At 30.7% G+C, this 20,014-nt stretch overlaps 1 protein-coding gene across 2 annotated transcripts; it reads right to left on the reverse strand.

Annotated features, from left to right (window-relative positions):
• Nucleotides 1–1,492: 1,492 nt before the first annotated feature.
• Nucleotides 1,493–20,008, reverse strand: LOC127711507 (SEC14-like protein 2). 2 transcript variants are annotated; one of them, XM_052217588.1, is made up of 12 exons: nucleotides 19,881–20,008; nucleotides 16,679–16,748; nucleotides 15,035–15,078; nucleotides 14,628–14,781; nucleotides 14,381–14,475; nucleotides 12,624–12,699; nucleotides 10,623–10,703; nucleotides 9,190–9,273; nucleotides 8,080–8,186; nucleotides 7,198–7,340; nucleotides 5,760–5,926; nucleotides 1,493–5,175 (listed from the first exon to the last, which is right to left on the reverse strand). In XM_052217588.1, exons 1-12 carry the CDS (start codon nucleotides 19,932–19,934, stop codon nucleotides 4,955–4,957), a joined length of 1,296 nt encoding a protein of 431 aa, XP_052073548.1. In that variant the 5' UTR covers nucleotides 19,935–20,008; the 3' UTR covers nucleotides 1,493–4,954. The 2 variants fall into 2 exon arrangements, with proteins under 2 accessions (XP_052073548.1, XP_052073547.1); XM_052217587.1 differs by lacking the exon at nucleotides 19,881–20,008 and having other exon boundaries at nucleotides 16,679–17,333.
• Between the last annotated feature and the right edge of the window lie 6 nt (nucleotides 20,009–20,014).

Here is a 20,014-nt window from a genome sequence, read left to right on the forward strand (position 1 = left end):
ATCAATCTGACAGATTTTCATAAAAGATTTTTTTTTCAAAATTAATGTCTCATAGTGACAGTTGTTTCTGTTTGATGTCTGTAGTTAAATAAAAAATCTTGTGATGTCAGTTTTTATACAGAAGGTTTCAAGGTATACACAAGACCTACAGGCCAGAAACCAGGTAACTCAAAGTAAGGTGTTAAAAATATTAAATTCTCAGTTGATTTTTATTATTTTATTATGTAGATAATTACAAAATTTATGTGATAGATTTTAAGTGAGTATTCTAATTTTCAGAAAATTACAGTTTTTTAAGTTGCTCATATTTATTTGTTACGACGATGATTATATTTTTATTGCTCTGTTATACGAGATTTTCTTTGTACACATATTTATCTTTTTTCTGATTATATGTTCTCTCACATATTTTACATTAACTTAAATAAACATTTCAAATTAAAGTGTTTTTGTTTGGCAGGAAGTCAGTGTATAGGAATTATATAGAGGATAGGAATAACATGAATTGTGGGTAAAATTTAATGAGACAGCAACCCAATGACGAAATAAACCTAAAGATTTACATGGTTCACGCTTGATCTGATGGATTACATGGATACACAGATAAAAAGACTTGCCAATAACTTTGGCACATGCTGCTATTTTTTTCTTCTTCTGGACTAAAATTCCTCATATTGCACTATACTTATACTTTGGGGACAGACTCGGACTGAAAAACCTCTCCAAAAATAGGCCTGACATCCCTCTCAAACATCAGGTCTGGTCTTTCTCACAAATACACATATTTATGTATTTCTGCAAAAAAGTTTATTTCAATTCCGCATTAACTACATACTATTTTTCCACAATTTACCGGACAAAATAAATTATCATTTATGAGATGAATGCATAAAAATCTTTTTATAACAGTTGCTAATATTGTAAAAAATGAACCATAAAACAACTACCTGGTTTACAGAGGAGGCAAATATTTGCAAAAGCAGAGCACAATTGAGCTGCGTGGGGTAGAAATCACCCTTAGTCAAATGATTACCAATACGTTTGTTAACCTTTTTCGGGTTGAAAAAATCTCTATGGAAAGTCTGTAACTGTTTGAAAATAGAGCTGATATAAGAACCATACAAAACAGACCAAAATTCCTCTTTTATTTCATATTTGAATGTTCCAAAATCAATCAGTCTACACATGTACATGTATATGTGCACTCACGTAAGGTCGATTTCTATCTGACCCAGCTCCCTTGTTATAAAATACTTTTGGAGATAACTGCTGAAAAGGCGACACATTTGCTTACAACTTTAGATATGTGGTAAAGTAATGATTTGTTGAAACATATAATGCTAATAGGGCTGAGATTCTTCTGCAGACAATATACTTATTCTTTTGAGACAGCATGTGTGAGATATAAGTCCTTGTAAAACAGATGTACACAATTGCTGAAATTTTCCACCATTTTAAAAAATATAAAAATGGCATAATACAATAAACAAAGTTTTCAAATATATGCTTTTATTTTTTTTCATAATAAATGATTAACATATATAACATAGTTTCCTTAAAAAATAAATATAATGTCTATCTATTCAATATATTAAAAATGTAACAAAAATATATCTTCCCATGTGGTTTTCAAATGCAAATAGATAAAAATATACAAAATCATATTTTCAGTATGTCTTATAATTGAAAAGTGGAAGTTTATCTAAAGAGAAATATAAAGGTTACATAATAACTTGAATTTCTATGATAACTTTTTGGTCATAAAAAATAAACAGATTATCAGTATAAAATAATAAGATGTGGTATGGTTCCCTATGAGACAACTATCCACCAGAGACCAAATGAAGTGGATGTAAATAATAGGTCACCATATGGCCTTTAACCATGAGCTCAAATTTTTATATATGCTACCTAGCGTCGAAATTTTCCATAATTCCTAAAAAATGGTAAGAAACCAAACAGCAAACCAACAAAACAAAAAGTACCAGTAATGAATTTTTATTATTTTCCATTTAAACAAATTATCTACAAACAAGAGTTAAATTAAAAAAGCTTTTTTGCTGTCTTATTTAAATTCATATGACAAATACAATAGTAACGTACCAACAACATGATGAAGTGATGTCAACAATGCCATGTAATAAATTCTATCTGGCCAGAATATTTTATTAATTTCATAAAGAGTCAAAAATGCTCCTAAATTGTACTTCAATCTATGACTTCAAATTTGGTTTGCATTAAAGTTAAGATAACACTAGATGTGCCTGGACAAGAAAAATGTTCCTCGCCTGCAAAATGATTGAATGACTCAGTATTACTTTAAGGAGAAGATTAACAAAAAACAAACCAAAAACTTATCTGTAACTGATAATTATACACTTCTGAACCATAAACAGCTAAGGAACTCTCACATTATTATAAATGCATTCATGGCACCAAAGAACAGCCCCTTTTAATGTTTAATAAAAATTTATGAAATTTGGTTAGAATTCAAATGAATTTTAAAAAAGAGCAATATTGAGGACCAATACAATACCTTACCACAGTGATTGTCAATAAAAGCAGCACCTCTCATAATGTTTATATATAGCATACACTCAATATTTCCCACTCAAAAATTCTAAGCATTTTTGGTAAAAACAAAACAACATGACATCCATTGGCATTGACCTTTAAATCTTGGTTAATAATATCTGAAATACTTTAAAGTTCAGACCTTCCATTTAATACTTACAACTATTTTAAAGCAAAAAAGACTTGATTTAAGGTGGTACCCAACACCTTGAATAATATTAATTTGGCTCGTTTAATTTTCATAAAATTTTGACAAAATGTTTACTTTGACCCTTTAACAAAAATATAAGAATTTTAAAAAATTTCAACCAAACACTTTATCAGAAAAATTTCATTGATTATATATAGCAGTTTGACAAACACTAATTTTGATCATTGAGAAGCTTAATATTTCCTTAACAATACAACGTGATTAAAACATCTAGCTGATTTTTACAGAGTTATCTCCCTGTAGTGTTGAGGTACCACCTTAAGGAAAATTAAGACAGTGTACACATCTTATGTTTTCATTTTTTCTCTTTATCTTATCTGAAAACTATGTCACAGAAGTGTATATATACCGTCTTATCTGAAAACTATGTCATAGAAGTGTATATATACCGTCTTATCTGAAAACTATGTCATAGAAGTGTATATATACCGTCTTATCTGAAAACTATGTCATAGAAGTGTATATATACCGTCTTATCTGAAAACTATGTCACAGAAGTGTATATATACCGTCTTATCTGAAAACTATGTCACAGAAGTGTATATATACCGTCTTATCTGAAAACTATGTCATAGAAGTGTATATATACCGTCTTATCTGAAAACTATGTCATAGAAGTGTATATATACCGTCTTATCTGAAAACTATGTCATAGAAGTGTATATATACCGTCTTATCTGAAAACTATGTCACAGAAGTGTATATATACCGTCTTATCTGAAAACTATGTCACAGAAGTGTATATATACCGTCTTATCTGAAAACTATGTCATAGAAGTGTATATATACCGTCTTATCTGAAAACTATGTCACAGAAGTGTATATATACCGTCTTATCTGAAAACTATGTCACAGAAGTGTATATATACCGTCTTATCTGAAAACTATGTCATAGAAGTGTATATATACCGGTAATAGTTTCCTTAGTTTCATCGTAATGTCTGAATTTTTGGTGCTAATGATAGATCTTTAATATAATGCTTTTGGAAATTGGATTTTTTTCAGTTTATCAGAAATAATCTAACAGAAAAATACATTAAATCCTATCACCCATTGCAAATCATTATATGCATATCTGATAAATCTAATACTTTAGTCAAGTATAACTTATGTGATTTCTCTAGGTCACCTTTTTACTTAGTTATACATTATAGAATATTCAAATCTAAAATATTTATAATCTTAATCTAATATACATTGATGTTGCTTCATAGACATTCGAAAATAAAAAAGTAAACCATTTTTATCTTAATAAAACACTTTGCGTTTGACTTCGTTTTTTCAAATACATAAAACATTGATTTAACATCTTTGGAATGTAAACTGTTGGCAAGACTTAAAAAAAAAAATCAATTTAATTGTTGTTAATTTCTTATTTGACAAACTATCTAAATATTACACTAGCCCTGGCATAAAATACAATGTAACAAAATACACATTTTTATTGAATATGGAATCAACTCCCCTGAATAAATCAAAATAATATTATAATCCTGAATATGGCAAATATACAACTAGCATAAAGTGTAGTTTACCATGTAAATACCATGATCATACAAAATAAATATTCTGTTTTACAAAGCTTATTACCTTTGCTTGGTAATTCTAGTTTATACATAACGTGCAGAAACTGTACCTTGACAATTGTGAACCAATCGACAGAAGCAATTACAATTTCTTAAAATCATTTTTTGTTTTAGAAAAAAATTCTGTTTCAAGGACACATTCTTTCATTTTACTAAGCAACTAGAAAAACATAAAAATACAGAATCATTAATATAACATAACTCTATCAAATTAATCATACCATCATAATGTGGCAGTAGTAAATTACAAGAAAGAATAACATAATGTTATTCTATGTTTTGATACTTTTTCTTTGCATGGTGTAAGACAAGTTAATCTAAGCTGACAATAATTGTTACTGAATAAATATAAATGAAGTCATCTTGTTTATTATTGCTACATATTACAAATGTCAAATCATTAGTACTTGGTTAGATTAAAGTTTTTGTTTAAAAATATAAAAAATTTAAATAAAAGTACAAGCAATGTCTTATCGGACTTTTAGGGCATCATGTAAGCTGTTAAACAGATAATTTATTTTGAATGGCGAAACATCATATAATATCCTAATAATTTTCTTCAATTTTTCCACTTGGGAATCTTTCACATATTAGTGGATTGCCCATCTGCCTCCTTCGTCTCAGAGTCACCATCATCTACATCTAAGGTACTGTCGATACATAATTCTGATTTATCTCCCTTGTCATTGGTTTTATCGTAGGTGTGTGCATTGACTTCCTCGACCTCTGGTTCTAGGACCTCTATTAGATAACTGATCGTTTTACTTCTGATGTAACTGTATGTATTGTCAAAACGTACCACGTCTACAAAATAAGGTAAAACTATAGCTTAAACTGGTGGAAAAAATGTATATAAATGTATTTATTGTAAAACGTACCATGTCTACAAAATTAGGTAAAACTATAGCTAAACTGGTGAAATGTTTCACCAAAAGAAAATGGATTAAAGCTATGACTTAAGATACTGAAGTCTTCCATCGTGACTAAAATTTATACATAAAAATCACTTTAGTATTTTGCTTTACAGATTTTGTAATATAATATTAGCCTAGTGTTGCAATGAAATCAAAAGGTAAATATCCAAAATGAATACAAGAACAGATAACAGAATGTAGAGAGGGGGAGAATATGTCTTTTTCCACTCTCCTCCATTCATCTCAATGGTATATAGCATTGAATACTATATTAAATATACAACATCTTGCTATCTAAAATTTGTTTTAATTGTTAATCCACTTACAATTGAGTTTCAAATCATCCAATGAGATTTATCACTTAAAAAAAAAGAAAGAGACTTGTTTTTTAGTTTTTATTGTCTATTTGGAATCTTTTGTTTTTCCCGCTTAGTTTACAGTAACAGATCATGAATAAGGTGCACCAAAACTTACAAGCACCAGCTTCTTTAACAGCAACACTACCATCTTCTGGAACAAGATGGCTGTCAACTCTCTCTGAATGAACTACAGGTATCATCTTTCCAGCATGCTGTTTCTCATCCTTTGTTTTCTTATACACACCAAATCCTAAATCATACCCTTCTGTTGTAAACTGCCATCTGGTGTATAAAATAAAGATAAGTTTTCAAGATTATGTTATAATGCTACATTTTCTCATGATTTAATTGGTAAAGGTGGACCCCAAATACTTTTCCTGGAATATGTATACAGGACAGAGAAAAAGATATGTACATGCTATTTGAAATAATTTGGTTTATCCATAATTATATGTATATATAAAATTAGGCTCAAACCTGTGCTAGTGATTGTCTTGAACTTTCAGTGAGGTGAAAGATTTGGTTCCATGTTGAAGGCCTCCCTTGTTTTGTTTTTTTTTCATTTGCGTGGAAAGATTTTTGTCATGTGCTTTGAGTTAAATTTATCACGTATGAGGAATGATTTTTATCATGTGCATGTAGTGATTTTGAAATGATTGATACATCATATCCTTCCTTTACTTTTGTCTCAAAAGAGTTAAAAATATTATTGACTTTTGTTTACTATATTCATTTTTACATTGCAATTGTTCAAAAACTAAACCATAGCTGCTGAATGTAATATTATACACCTATTGACTGGGTATGAGGGTAATAGCAAGTTTGTTGTCCCTGAGATACCAACTATTGCTCGAGGCGAAGCCGAGGGCAATAGTTAGTTTCAAAGGGTCAACAAACTTACTATTACCCTCATAACCAGTCATTAAGTGTTTTATTATACCGAACAAAACAACTTTCTAAAAAGACTATATACACCACTTGAAAAAAATGATCAAATAGACATGTACAAGATGAACTATCAGGTTTTTTTTCTCCTGTGTGGTATTTGTCAATAATCTATTTACTGTAATCAAGACCAGGAATCCTTGTGTAAAAATTCCCGTGTATATGATAAACATTAGCTAAAATATTTTACCGTACACCAAAGCAATCCCAGATTATGAAGACGACGACAGACCAATACCATACATTACATGTTTTAGTTCTTAAAATATGTCGCGTAGATTTTCTTTTTCAATTGCTTCTGGTAAGTAATATATTAGTTTGAAATTACGACAGATACATACAGATTACAACGTTTGCGATATTTCAGAGTTTAACGTTGCCAAGCGCACAAATCCAAGCAGAATAGTCGATGACGTCATTGTTGTCCAATGAAAAATTAGTATGAAAAAGTACGGGAAATATGTTTATAAAACAATTGACCGGGGTAATAGTCTTTGAAACTATTGACTGGCAAATAGTCTGTGGAATGAAATAGCACAAATATTTCATTCTTTTTTATATAGAAAAAACATACTGAGGTATAATAATATATTATATTATATCTTTACCTAATACAACTTCCTGCCGCTTTAACATCAACATCCACCTGGAGTGAAGACCCTCGTTTAACATTGACTGTAGTAAAGTTCTCCATTTCTTCTGAGGCTATCTTTAAATAATATTCCTTAGGTATCTCTCCTCCGAGAATTATCTGTAAACAAACTTATTTATTATTTCTCTTTTAACCTTCCTAATTTGAGATAATGCTGATTATCGCTATTTTTCTTAATTTGGCTTTAATCTTTCTGTAGGATAATTTTTCTTTTGAAGCTACTAGCTTGTCTCAGATGGCTTTTTCTCAGTCCAGGAGATTGAGAATGCGATGACATCATAAGCTAACAGCATTGATGCTGCTTAGGAAAATAGCGATAAACTACATCTCATCATAGGACTATTGCCCTTTGATGAGATTTTAGCAGAGAAACTCTTATCTTGCTTTGAAAATTATTGATAATCTACAATTCCTGGCTGGATAAACAAAAGTACTGGAGAAAATAAATATTTTGTACATATCAGGGGAGCTGCAATGTTTGAAAATATATTCTACAGTTTCCCATAGAAGTAAAACAATCTTCAAATAGTAAATCTTAAATAACATTATAGCTGCAATATACAACTTTGTTTAATTAAAAGAATTTTTGAGATCTTGTACTTGAAGGAAAGTTTGACTTCTGTCTAATAAGTTCTCTCCTAAAGAAATTCAAATGGTGAAAATTCATAGGTAGCTCAAGATGGCTTTTGTGTTCTTGGATTACTGTCTCTTTGAAGTAATCCCCACATCTCCTGTTAACCACAGGGCAAGGTAAAAAAAGTAAGAATGTTAAAACATTCAGCAAGACATTTTAATATTACAATGTAAAACATTCCATGGTATCAATGAGAAAACTTACCTTAGAAGGACATTTAGGATCTCCATCTTTATCGATCAATGATCCACCCCAGTAAACAGGTAACTGGTCAGCATCTATACACTTTAATAACTCACTTTTGTAATTAGCTGTAGACATATAAAAAAGGGTGAAATATCAATGAGACATCCCAGTAAAAAGATTATAAGATCATGAATCAAAATATGATATAATGCAAGGATAAAGCTCACAACAATACACATCTTTTAAAATACAGTCAAACCTGCCCCACTCGCACTATCATTTTCTATGTTCAGTGGAATGTGAAATTGGGGTCAAAACTCTAATTTGGCATTAAAATTAGAAAGATCATACCATAGGGAACATGTGTACTAAGTTTCAAGTTGATTGGACTTTAACTTGATAAAAAACTATCTTGACCAAAAACTTTAACCTGAAGCAGGACAGACTGGCTGACGGACGGACGAACGAAAGAACGGACTCACAGACCGAAAAACATAATGCCCCTAGGTGGGGCATAAAAATATATGTGTTCATGCAGTTCCGAGGTAAAAATGAGAATCAGAACCCGTTTGTAACCAAGATCGTGCAATAGGAGGTGAATGAGTGAATTTCTCCTGTTCTAAGCCTTTCAGTTTCCATTGAAAACTTATCATCGACTTATTTGTCCATGAATATTAACTATTTTTAATGTTTTCTTCAAATTTAGAGCGCTGGAATCTGCCATTTTTAGTTTATCTGATCGCACAATAACTCTACCACTTGAAAACACTAAAACATTATGCCCCAAACCTGGCCACGTGTGATGTCGGAATTGGATTTTTTTTAGGAACCTCTTTTAAAGGGTCACCTCTTTTGAGGCATCACTTTTAATACTTCCCATGAGTGACTGCTTAATGCAGGTTTGACTGTATCTGTACCCTTTCAGAATGGCTAAGTAGTAAAATCAGGTACAGACTTTTTACTTTTTTATCTTTCAGCAGATTTTAAAATTCTTTCAGAGTAAATATTTCGTACCAGAGAGACATTGATAGAGCTATATGAAAAGCATTTTATTATCAAGTACAAAAATAAAAGTGGTAACCATGGTTATGTATTTTTCTTTAGTTTGTAAATAATAATGATACTTACTACCAAATATTCTTATCTTGTTAACAGTATCCTCTGAGAGGATTGGTCGTATCAATTTATAAACAACAGGAAAAAATCTTGGCGCTGAAAGAAAGTCAAAGATAGTGATACTGTTACCAAGACAAAAATAATTTATATAACAGCAAAAAAGTTTATCCTCTAAAGACAATGTATAGATATTGTTTCCTGTTTCTAAAGATACTAGATATCTTGCTATATTCCAGAAACACAACCAGAGTCTCTCTTTTGAAGGGGGTTATTAAAATATACATACAATATAAATAAAATTGAGAATGGAAATGGGGAATATGTCAAAGAGACAACAACCCGATCAAAGAGCAGATAACCATATCAGATATCAACAATAGTAATTAGTCGTATATTATTGACTTTTTCAATATTTATTGATGCATGATATCATTATTTTTGTCTCTTATAGTTGATATAAATAAAGAAGGTGGTATGATGAGATCCGTTACAAGTGTTCTTATGTAAAATATCATTTTTTTTTTTTAGATATGAATAAAAATTTTGATACAAAATAAATACGATAAAATAGTTTTCTAACTTCATTACAAAAATTCACTATTGTATTATGACATATAAAGCAATGTATAACTAGTATATTTGACCAAGATAGGTCATTTATGCATAATTTAATCACTATGATAAAGAATCTTACTTAGAATGGAAAACATATAACACTAGCCTAAACATATGAATAGCAATTTGCAAAATGTGTGAAAGATAGCCACTGTGCAAATGTGTGAAAAATAGCCAAAGTGCAAATGTGTGAAAAATAGCCACAGTGCAAATGTGCAATGATGCTTTTTAAAGAAATTTTTAAAGAAATTTATAGTTGTCAATTTTCATAGTTGGTAAACATGGTAGTTATTAAACTCTAGTAATTTACATAGGGTTCTGAATAATTTCATTGATTTTAGATCAAACTGACAAATGTTTTTTTTTTTTAGTAACAGTAGATAACCCAGAAAAGCTTGACTGTTCATTTAATTGGCTGTTTCAGAATCTTAAGGACTATGGGTAATTTCATTGTCCATACCCAAAAATGAAAAATATCATGTCATTGATTGAGTTTCAATTGTTTGGGAAGTTATAAGCCTATCACAGCGTTTTGGTGTATGCTTTTGAAAATATTACCCAGAATGCATTAGATTCTGAAACAATGAATTGGCCACACATAGTAATACTAGCAAGTAATTGCAACTGGAAGATAATTGCCTAATAGGAGCAAACAGGGATCACAATTTTTGTCTCACCATTGATAACAAAGCAAGTCTTGAGGTGTTCTGGGTAATTATCCTCGAATGTTAGTAGAAACTGGATCACAGCGTCAATTCCTTGAAAATTTTATTCAAAAAAGAATAAAGTTAGTCAATTAAAAAAAAAATAATATAGATGTCGTATCTTACCATTTATAATAAATGCAATCTTCAGTGCTTCTGGGTAATTATCTTCAAACATTTCTAGAAATTTAACCACTGTGTCCATTCCTTGAAAATTGAATGTAAAATTTAACAACTACTTAATAAGCATGATAAAACTAAAGTTGTCAAATATTGTGAACTATTTTTATTAACCCTTTCCAGGCAAACGATGCCTTAAGGTATCGCCGCTCATGCGCTGAACAATGCCTGAAGGCATCACCAGTGGGAGGCCGAACGATGCCTTCAGGCATCGCGGATTCGTGAAAATGGCCATGTTCAGTTAACAAGCTTTGTGTTCCTCTAGTTATATTTTAGCATAATAATGCGATATATTCTAAAACGGTAGGTTTCATGGTTTTTTTTAGTTACTTTTTGATTCAGGAAAGTGGGAGATGACAAGGAAACAGCTGAAAATCGAGTGATTTTTTTTTTTCAAAATCTGCCGCCATTTTCGTCAATGATAGACAAACCATTACAAAACGTATCAGTCGTACAAAAAAATATTTTGATGTTAAATCAACTTTTTTCAAGAGGAAACAACAGAAGCAAATCGGTTATTAATCCTTACATGTCTGAAAGCTTGTAAAAATATTTAATTTTGCGAGAACAGGAGCTGCTTTCCGGTCTTAGTGTTGACACTGACAAAGGGCATGGTTTCAACACTTTCGTTTTTGTCGGCAAGAGACTGAACATACGACTAAACCAGATCATACCTTTCACATTATTTTGAGGGTCAAATTCCTTTTAAGGAAAGTCTAAATAAAGCTAACCAATTGTGTTCCCTCTTTGTAAAATTACGTCAGACTTGTAGTAAAAATTTACCCAGTTTATAGTAAATCGCGCTTGAGAAGTTGTGAATGAACGAGAGTTCTGATGATGAAGTTTTCAAGTTTTCAGATATTAAAATAGAACAAGCAAGTGAACGGTATCCCATAATACTTTCCTAAAATGTAGCATGTAGCTATATTGACAATCTTAACATGGGAAGTGAACTTTTTGGAGAAAAACATGGCCCTTTCAGTCTACATATTATTGCCTTTCATCTGCACGAAAGGTTTAAAATCACCAAAATATGGTATTGTCATGTATAATTAACCATTTGGCTACGATCCTTACACAAAAACAATGTATCACCGTCGAGTTTGACACTGATTTGTAGAGAAACAACGAAGATACGAACGTGTTTCCAATAGACAGCTACGCCATGAGAGCATGATAAGCCCGTCGCTTTTTCAAAGAATAAAGTTCAATAACTTCTCAATATCACATCAGAAATTTATGAAAAACTAAAGGGAGGTTATCTTAATAGATATAAACCAGTCACCAAAGTTTCATGAAAACTGCTCAAAGCACTTTAAAGATATTGTCCGAAAACTGGAAAATCACCCCTTTTTTATGAATAAAATCGCATAACTCAGAAACGTAAAATCTAAAATTTATAAAAATCAAAAGGGAGCTTACGTCAATAGATATAAACAATACACCAAAGTGTCATTAAACTGCTGAAAGCTTTTTTGAGTTAATGTTTGAAAACTGGAAAATCTCCCTTTTATAATGAATAAAACCCCATAACTCAGAAACGTAAAATCTAAAATTTTTAAAAATTGAAAGAGAGCTCATATCAATAGATATAAACAATTCACCAAAGTTTCTTGCAAATTGGTGAAAGTGTTTGTGAGTTATTGTCCGAAAACTGGAAAATCCCCCTTTTTTAATGAATAAAACACCATAACTCGGAAATGTCAAATCTAAAATTTATAAAAATCGAAAGGAAGCTTACATCAATAGATATAAACAATTCACCAAAGTTTCATGCAAATTGGTTAAAGCGTTTTTGGGTTATTGTGCGACATGTTGACGACGGACGGACGGACAGACAACAGTATACCATAATACGTCCCGTAAACGGGCGTATAAAAATGTCACTTTTTTTCCACACAAAGTGGTGTAAATGTAAATCTATCAATTATAATCCTCTTATATTACCAGGTTTCCATAGATGTTTCATGCCAAAATTTTCCAAGTCATATATTATGATTATCTGGTCAACTCTCTTCCCAAGCTGCAAACAAACAAAAATCAAAAAATTTCATTTCTAAAAATATTACAAGGCATACAAACCTGTTTTATTCAAAAGGAGATGATATGGTAAGACTTTTCTTTGGAACTCTGAATTCAAAATTAAAAATTATTGTATATCTATCAAATTTTATTATCTTTAGTACCGGTATCTTGAAATTGTGTCTTTTATAGTTTCATCAGGGTTTCAAATTCTTGCATTTAATGCAAGACTATAAAAACAGCTAAAATAGCTTCATTTTAAGATTAATAAATACTTAGATATGAGTCAAGGCCTTACTCAAATGATGTTTTGCCTAAACATTTTTATACAAAGATGTCAATGCAGGTAAAATAATTTTTTGATTAATATAAAAATATGAAGATGTGGTATTGTAAGCGTACTTTCATTCCGCCGTGTATTTGTTTTTCACTAGGGAATATTGGATGTAAATAGTGTGAAAGCGTCGATCTTGATATTGTTGTTTTGTTTATATTAGACCGGTTTATTGTTTACATAAATAAATGGGTTAAAATTAAAATAATTTTCAAGGAACCAGTTTAATTAATCTGAGTCAATCTAGTAAATAATATTGATGATAACGAGGAGGATATTTTTATAACTCAAAATACTTTATCAATGATCAGGACATTGAACTTGATATAAACCAAATTTAAAGAGCAGATTTGTTCTTACATAAAGTTTCAATTATAGAAGCATCCTTTGATATTGACAAAGAAGATATGATTTTATATCCAAGTCCACCAAAGAGCAAATACGCAGAAAAACTTCGGCAATCCAATAAATATAAATATTACAATTAGAGACAATTTAAAAGCATATGATTTTATAGATTTGCATAGAAAAATTATTTAAATCTTATTCGTTAATAAGCATTATTGTGTTATCGTATGTTCAAAATGAGTACTAATCACTTCATCAATGTATGGATCTAAAGCACTAGTGTAATTAATCCCGGTATAAAATAACTAGTGCAATCATTCCGGTACAAAATCACTAGTGTAATCATTCCTGGTTCAAAAACACTAGTGTGAACATTTCTTGGATGAAAACTCTCCACTTTTTATATAAATCAGCTATGCAAGTTTCAAATACACTAAAAACTATTAAGCCACATTTTATATATATTTACCCTTCAAAAAACCCTTTTTAGAACCTTATAATGACTGGTGGATGTTTTACACTGGACCCCGATAGAAAAACCTAGTGAAATTTTGTTGGTGGATAAAAATCACTGGGGATTTTCTTCTTTCGGATAAAGTACACAGGCGGAATCAAACCACTGTTGCAGTATGATTGCCAATGAGATAACTTTCCACTATAAGACTGTGATGCAAACTAATTTTAAAAAGAACTATGTGTAAAATTGCCATTTTAAGTTGAACAAATCAGTTTTAGCATGTTTCTGACATCATTGCTACATCACATCTGACACTTCTACACTAAACTAGTTTGTAAGATTATACTTAAAATAAAAATTTTCCGTATTGGTTACAGTTGTTTTAAAATAATAATGGTGATAATTCAATGTTTGTCATAAACTGTTGTTATAAGTTTTAAGTTATTCTGGGAGAGAAAAAAAATTCTACTGGAATGGGGAGTCGTTATTTTCCATTGAAAGTGATTGAAAAGCCTCATCACCTATCTTGCACTGTATTTTTACCTTTTTAGTCTGAAGTTTCATAAGTTCCTGCACGTATTCTGCATTTTTAATTTCTTTATAGATGACATCTTTTTTCTTAGCTGACCTCAATAATCCTGTCATAAAGAACAAATAAGGTTGTCATTAAACTGAGAAAAATATGACATGAGTTTGTATCTTCATATCTAAAATTATACTTCTAATGTAAAATTTGCCTTTTGATAGTAACAAAAGCACTAAATGAAACACCTCTTCAATATTATATTACCTTTTGGATCTATATTTCCTATGGGGTCTATCCAAACTGGGCTTCCATCTTTGTCAAATCCACAATGGCCACCTGGGTAATAATTCTGGATAACTTCAGGAACTTTTTGTCTCAATATATTGTCTATATCTTCTTCTTTCCTCCATACCAAGTGCTGTAAAATATTGGAGGGAACATCTCAAAGCTGGAAATATGGACAATTAAGCATTTTTTGATTGGATGGAAATAGTGGACACTACTTTCTGATAATGACCAGATACTTATAAAAGAAGTGGCTGAAGTAAAGATGCTGACCTGACCAATAGACAATGATACATCATAGGTACTTTTTCCAAACATAACTGAGGTCAAGAAATTTTCTTAAGAACTTGAAATTAATGGAATACACATCATATTATTTATAATACCTTTCTGAGCATATCTTCTGATTTCTTGAGGTCAAAATTTCTGGCTGAAAATAAAAACTCAATGTTAAATGGCTCTTATGGCTTAGATTGTATCTTGTATTTAGAACATGTAGAATAATCACAAGAAAGACTATATTTTATTGAAGAACATAATTAAGATACAAGATTGACATTTTGGACAATTATAAACAAGATAAAAATTAAATTCATTCCCTTAGGTGGAATGAGATACTCCTTACGCTCTAATTTTTCGGGCAGGATTCCCAAAGATAAGCTTGTTATGTTTAATTTCTATCTTTCAATTATGAATGAAGGATAATTTTAGAGATTTAGGTTCTATTTCTGAATTCTGGAAACCAACATTATCTTAATATAAAATTGTAGTCATAGATTTTTTTTTTTATATAAATTCCTTTATTTAAATTGGCAGGCAACAATTATACAGTCATTGTGACAGTGTTTTCAAGTGATATTTTATGTCCAAATAAAATGCAACATTCATGACAGAGTGTACTCTCCTTGGCATTGTTACAATAAAACCTTATAATACTCAAATTAAAACAAATGAAAAAAATTGATTCAAATCAGAATTTCTGTTTAAGAAATAATTCATGGGGGCTTGAATATATCGTGATTTTACCACGGGTTGGCCCTTTATGACAAATATTTTACCCTGAGTGAAAGCGAGGTGTAAAATATCGACATAAAGGGACAACCTGTGGTAAAATCACGATATATTCAAGCCCCATGGATTATTTCGATTCTAATAGGACAAATACGGCAATTCTTTTGGATCGACGCGCTCTAGGTGAAGGCATTATTTGCCGTTCCCATAAATAAACGCACTATTAAATTGACGTAAAAGAACGGAGCAAACTGAATATATGGCATGCTTAAATTATTTACAATAACATATTTAGATAGGTTCGGATGAATCTAAATGATAATTGTATTTATATGTCTTATATGTAAACAAAAAGTGGCTTATATAACACATTTTAGCATCGTTTGTTTACGTTTCCTTGTTGTGATGATTTCGGTTTCACAAGCGTGTATTTTCCCGTAAAATAATTATATTCTTACGTCATCATTCTATGACGTCGGGTAGCTCATTCATAAAAAAGCATATGACGCGGGAGTACGATCGGAACAGCCCAAACAATATATTCATATTTTAACACGGGTGTGTACTCAAAGCGTTTGAAGAGCGTCATGTTAGAATTTAGCATTAATATGTAATTATAAGACTTGAAAAGTTCCTTCTTTGAAATTTCATAGTATTCTAAAAGCATTGGCCATGGCAGATTTTTTTTTAAATGAAGCTTGGAATGTGCTTTGGTCAACGCTTTAATAGACTATGGACGATTTACAGTTTGACATATATATACACCTTATCGCTATTTGTCTGTAATTACTAGATATCATGGAGAAAATGTCTTAAACCACAATACAAAAGTAAGTTTATCAGTTCAAGAGTTGCAAAATCTTGGTCAAGTGTTGCAGATTCCCTAGTCATACTCAGGTTGTGGAACATCCTTCATATTTTCTTTGTTACTCACCTCGACGCCATCGTAAGAGGTAGTGGTCATTATACATGTTATACTCAGGTTGTGGAACATCCTTCACATTTTCTTTGTTACTTACCTCTAAGCCATCGTAAGAGGTAGTGGTCATCATGCTCAGGTTGCAGTACGTCCTTCACATTTTCTCTGAACTGTAAAATACAATCAGTATAATCGGCAATGTTAAAATGGTAACCAGTTGTCTGATAACATAAATTGGTCGAGTACATCTTGTATGGAATTTCCAGCAACACAATTCTACCATCCATAAAGTGTCTATAAATTCTGAAGTTATTTAATTTCCAAGATGTTAAAACAGAATGCTGTTTTTAGCGTAATCTGAATAATCACAAGGTTAAAAACATGATGATCACAAAGTACACTCTCTTAGCACTCTAGAATTCTGTATATAAATGAATTATCCATTTAAAATTTATCTGTGTTACATTTTTACACTAAGAAGATATACATGTAAAAATGTTTATTGGTCCAACTCCACTTGAACAACTTCCCAATTTTTCAAAAATTCAATAACACTATTTTTCAAATACATGAAATAGGCTCAAACACACACATATAATATATATATCTTATAACTGCGATTGGTTTTAGCAACAATATGATTCATTTAATTCATCATTAAGTATAATTGTCATCCAAAAATGCTGTTTCAAACCACTTAAATCAAAAGATAATTAAGTGGGAATGTTTAACATGTCTGCATTTACTTTTAAACTGAAATATATACTGATATAAGGAAATATTAAATTCAAACCTAAAACAAGGAAATAAGGCCAAATAAAAAAAATGTTGCTAACCCATTTTTTTTCAGTAGAAATTGAACTTTGAGTTTGTTTCCCCAGGAATCAATTACACTCCCTCCATGTCATTATAAGAATTAATAAATGTGGATAGTGTCCACATGTGGACACAGATGATGCCCCCGCTTGCATATCATATAGTTATAAAGGGACATAACTGAAGAACGGTAAAAGTGACGCTACCCAAATTTGAACTTTATCTGAGTTTTGTGGTAATAAGCATTGTGTGTAAGTCTCATAACATTTGGTTGAGGCTAACTTAAGTAGAGAACAGAAACTAAAAATTCAGCAATTTTTCTATTTGTAAACACGCATAACTCTAGAACGGTTGTGTATAAGTTTTACAACATTTGGTTGAGACAAACTAAAAAATTCAGCAATTTTTATGTTTATAAAGGGACATAACTCTAGAATGGTAAAAGTGGTGCTACCTTATTTCGTACTTAATCTGTATTATGTAGTAATTAGCATTGTGTATAAGTTTCATACATTTGGTTGAGGCAAACTCAAGTTAGAGAACTGAAACAAAAAAATTGTACTTGATCTTTACTGAGTTTTGTGGTAATGAATATTGTGTATAGGTTTCACAATGTTTGGCTGGGGAAAACTTCAGTTACAGAATGGAAACTAAAAAATTTTGCAATCTTTCTATTTATAAAGGGGCATAACTCAATAATGTTTAAAGTGACACTACCCAAATTCAACTTGATCTGTGTTTTATCAGTGGTAGTCAAAATTAAACATTGCATTGTATAAAGCATTGACTGTAGTTGATTCAACTATAATCATGGTCAAAGGAAGATAACTCCAATTTTAAAAATATATTATATAAACTTGATATTTAGAAGAAAATAAAAATTTTGCAATTTTTCCTTTTATAAAGGGGCATAACTCTAGATCGGTTAAAGTGACACCACCAAAATTCAAACTTGATCTGTATTTTGTGGTAATAAGCATTGTGTATAAGTTTCATAACATTTGGTTGAGGCAAACTTAAGTTAGAGAACGGAAACTAAAAATTTTGCAATATTTCCTTTTATAAAGGGGCATAACTCAAGATTGGTTAAAGTGACGCCACCAAAATTCAAACTTGATCTGTGTTTTGTGGTAATAAGCATTGTGTATAAGTTTCATAACATTTGGTTGAGGCAAACTCAAGTTAGAGAACGGAAACCAATTTCGGGACGTACGTACGTACGTACGTACGTACGTACAGACGGACAAGGGTAAAACTTAATGCCCCCTCCGGTACGGCGGGGGCATAAAAAATAATTGAGCTTAGTATTTGACAGCTAATCCGTATAAACAGTTAATCCCCTCACCTGTTATTTCTTTTCTTTTTATTTTAATCATTAAAACATCACCTACATAATTCAAATATACATGTACTTTAATAGGTTCAAATGTACATGATGTAGATAACCCTATTTTTCAATAAACCTTTATCAACAATTTTTTTTTAATCACAAAATCTCAATAACTGGACTTTACAGCAAAATTGAACAAAAGTCATTTAAGCTTTAAATGTAGGTCAAATTTAAGTGAGAACCTTTGTCAACAAAATTTATCCCGGGCTCCTGAAATTGTGTACATAAAAAAAAATTGTTGAGTATTGAAATACAACAATGGGCTGCTGCAGGAAAACTTCTAAATTCAATCTGTGATACACCAACCAACAACAAAAAGTCATTCCTCTAGGATTTGTAGTTGCTTAGATCTAGACATTAATGTAAAAGTTAACCAAAGCATTCATGAAAACAATGAAGGTCAATGTGACCTAATTTTGCTAACGTGAGTGGAGTTATCTTTCTTTCACCCTGAGCTGGCTTTCCTCTCACAAATTGTTTATCTTTAATTAAATCAAATCATATATGATTATGTTTTATTAACTATTTGTATGTTCTATAAAATGAAGAGATGAGACTTGAATAAAATATTGTCTTGTCTTGTCTTATCAACATTGTGGCATCATGTAATTCAGGATCATGAATGCTTAATTTTGTACAATTACTATTACGGTACGTCGGTAGTCCAAGCAGCAGTAACTGGTGCTACTCTAGTGTATCACATGGTTTTGATACATAATTAGAATTATGAATTGGCCAAATAGTTTTAGAGGGCGTAACATTATTAAAATCTTTACTTCAAGCAACTGTATTAAACCAATGATTTATTATTATGCAAAGCAAGGATTTGTATAGTAAGAGTAGACCTTCTTTACTATACAAATCCTTGTGCAAAGCAACTGGGAAAAAAATCACACTGAACCTATCTCTTTGCTAAAACTTTATTATATACTAGATATGGATAACCAGAATAACATGCAAAAATTCCGGGCATGATACCAAGGACATAATATATCCTATAATAAAGCCTATAGGCTATAAATATATAATATTGACTCATAATCATGATCATTTAACTTTGACTTATGAATTTTACTGTGTATCACTTTTTAATAACCTTTTGAAGTGTTGTACTTTGTTTTTCACTTAAATCACCCACAAAACCACTCATAATTTCCTGTTATAAAATATAACATTGAACTTTAAACATTGACCTATGTGCTGTGTCTAAAGTTGAAAGTGAAAGTAGGT

Source organism: Mytilus californianus, unplaced genomic scaffold (assembly GCF_021869535.1).
Source record: "Mytilus californianus isolate M0D057914Y unplaced genomic scaffold, xbMytCali1.0.p SCAF_8, whole genome shotgun sequence".
Taxonomy (NCBI): domain Eukaryota; kingdom Metazoa; phylum Mollusca; class Bivalvia; order Mytilida; family Mytilidae; genus Mytilus; species Mytilus californianus.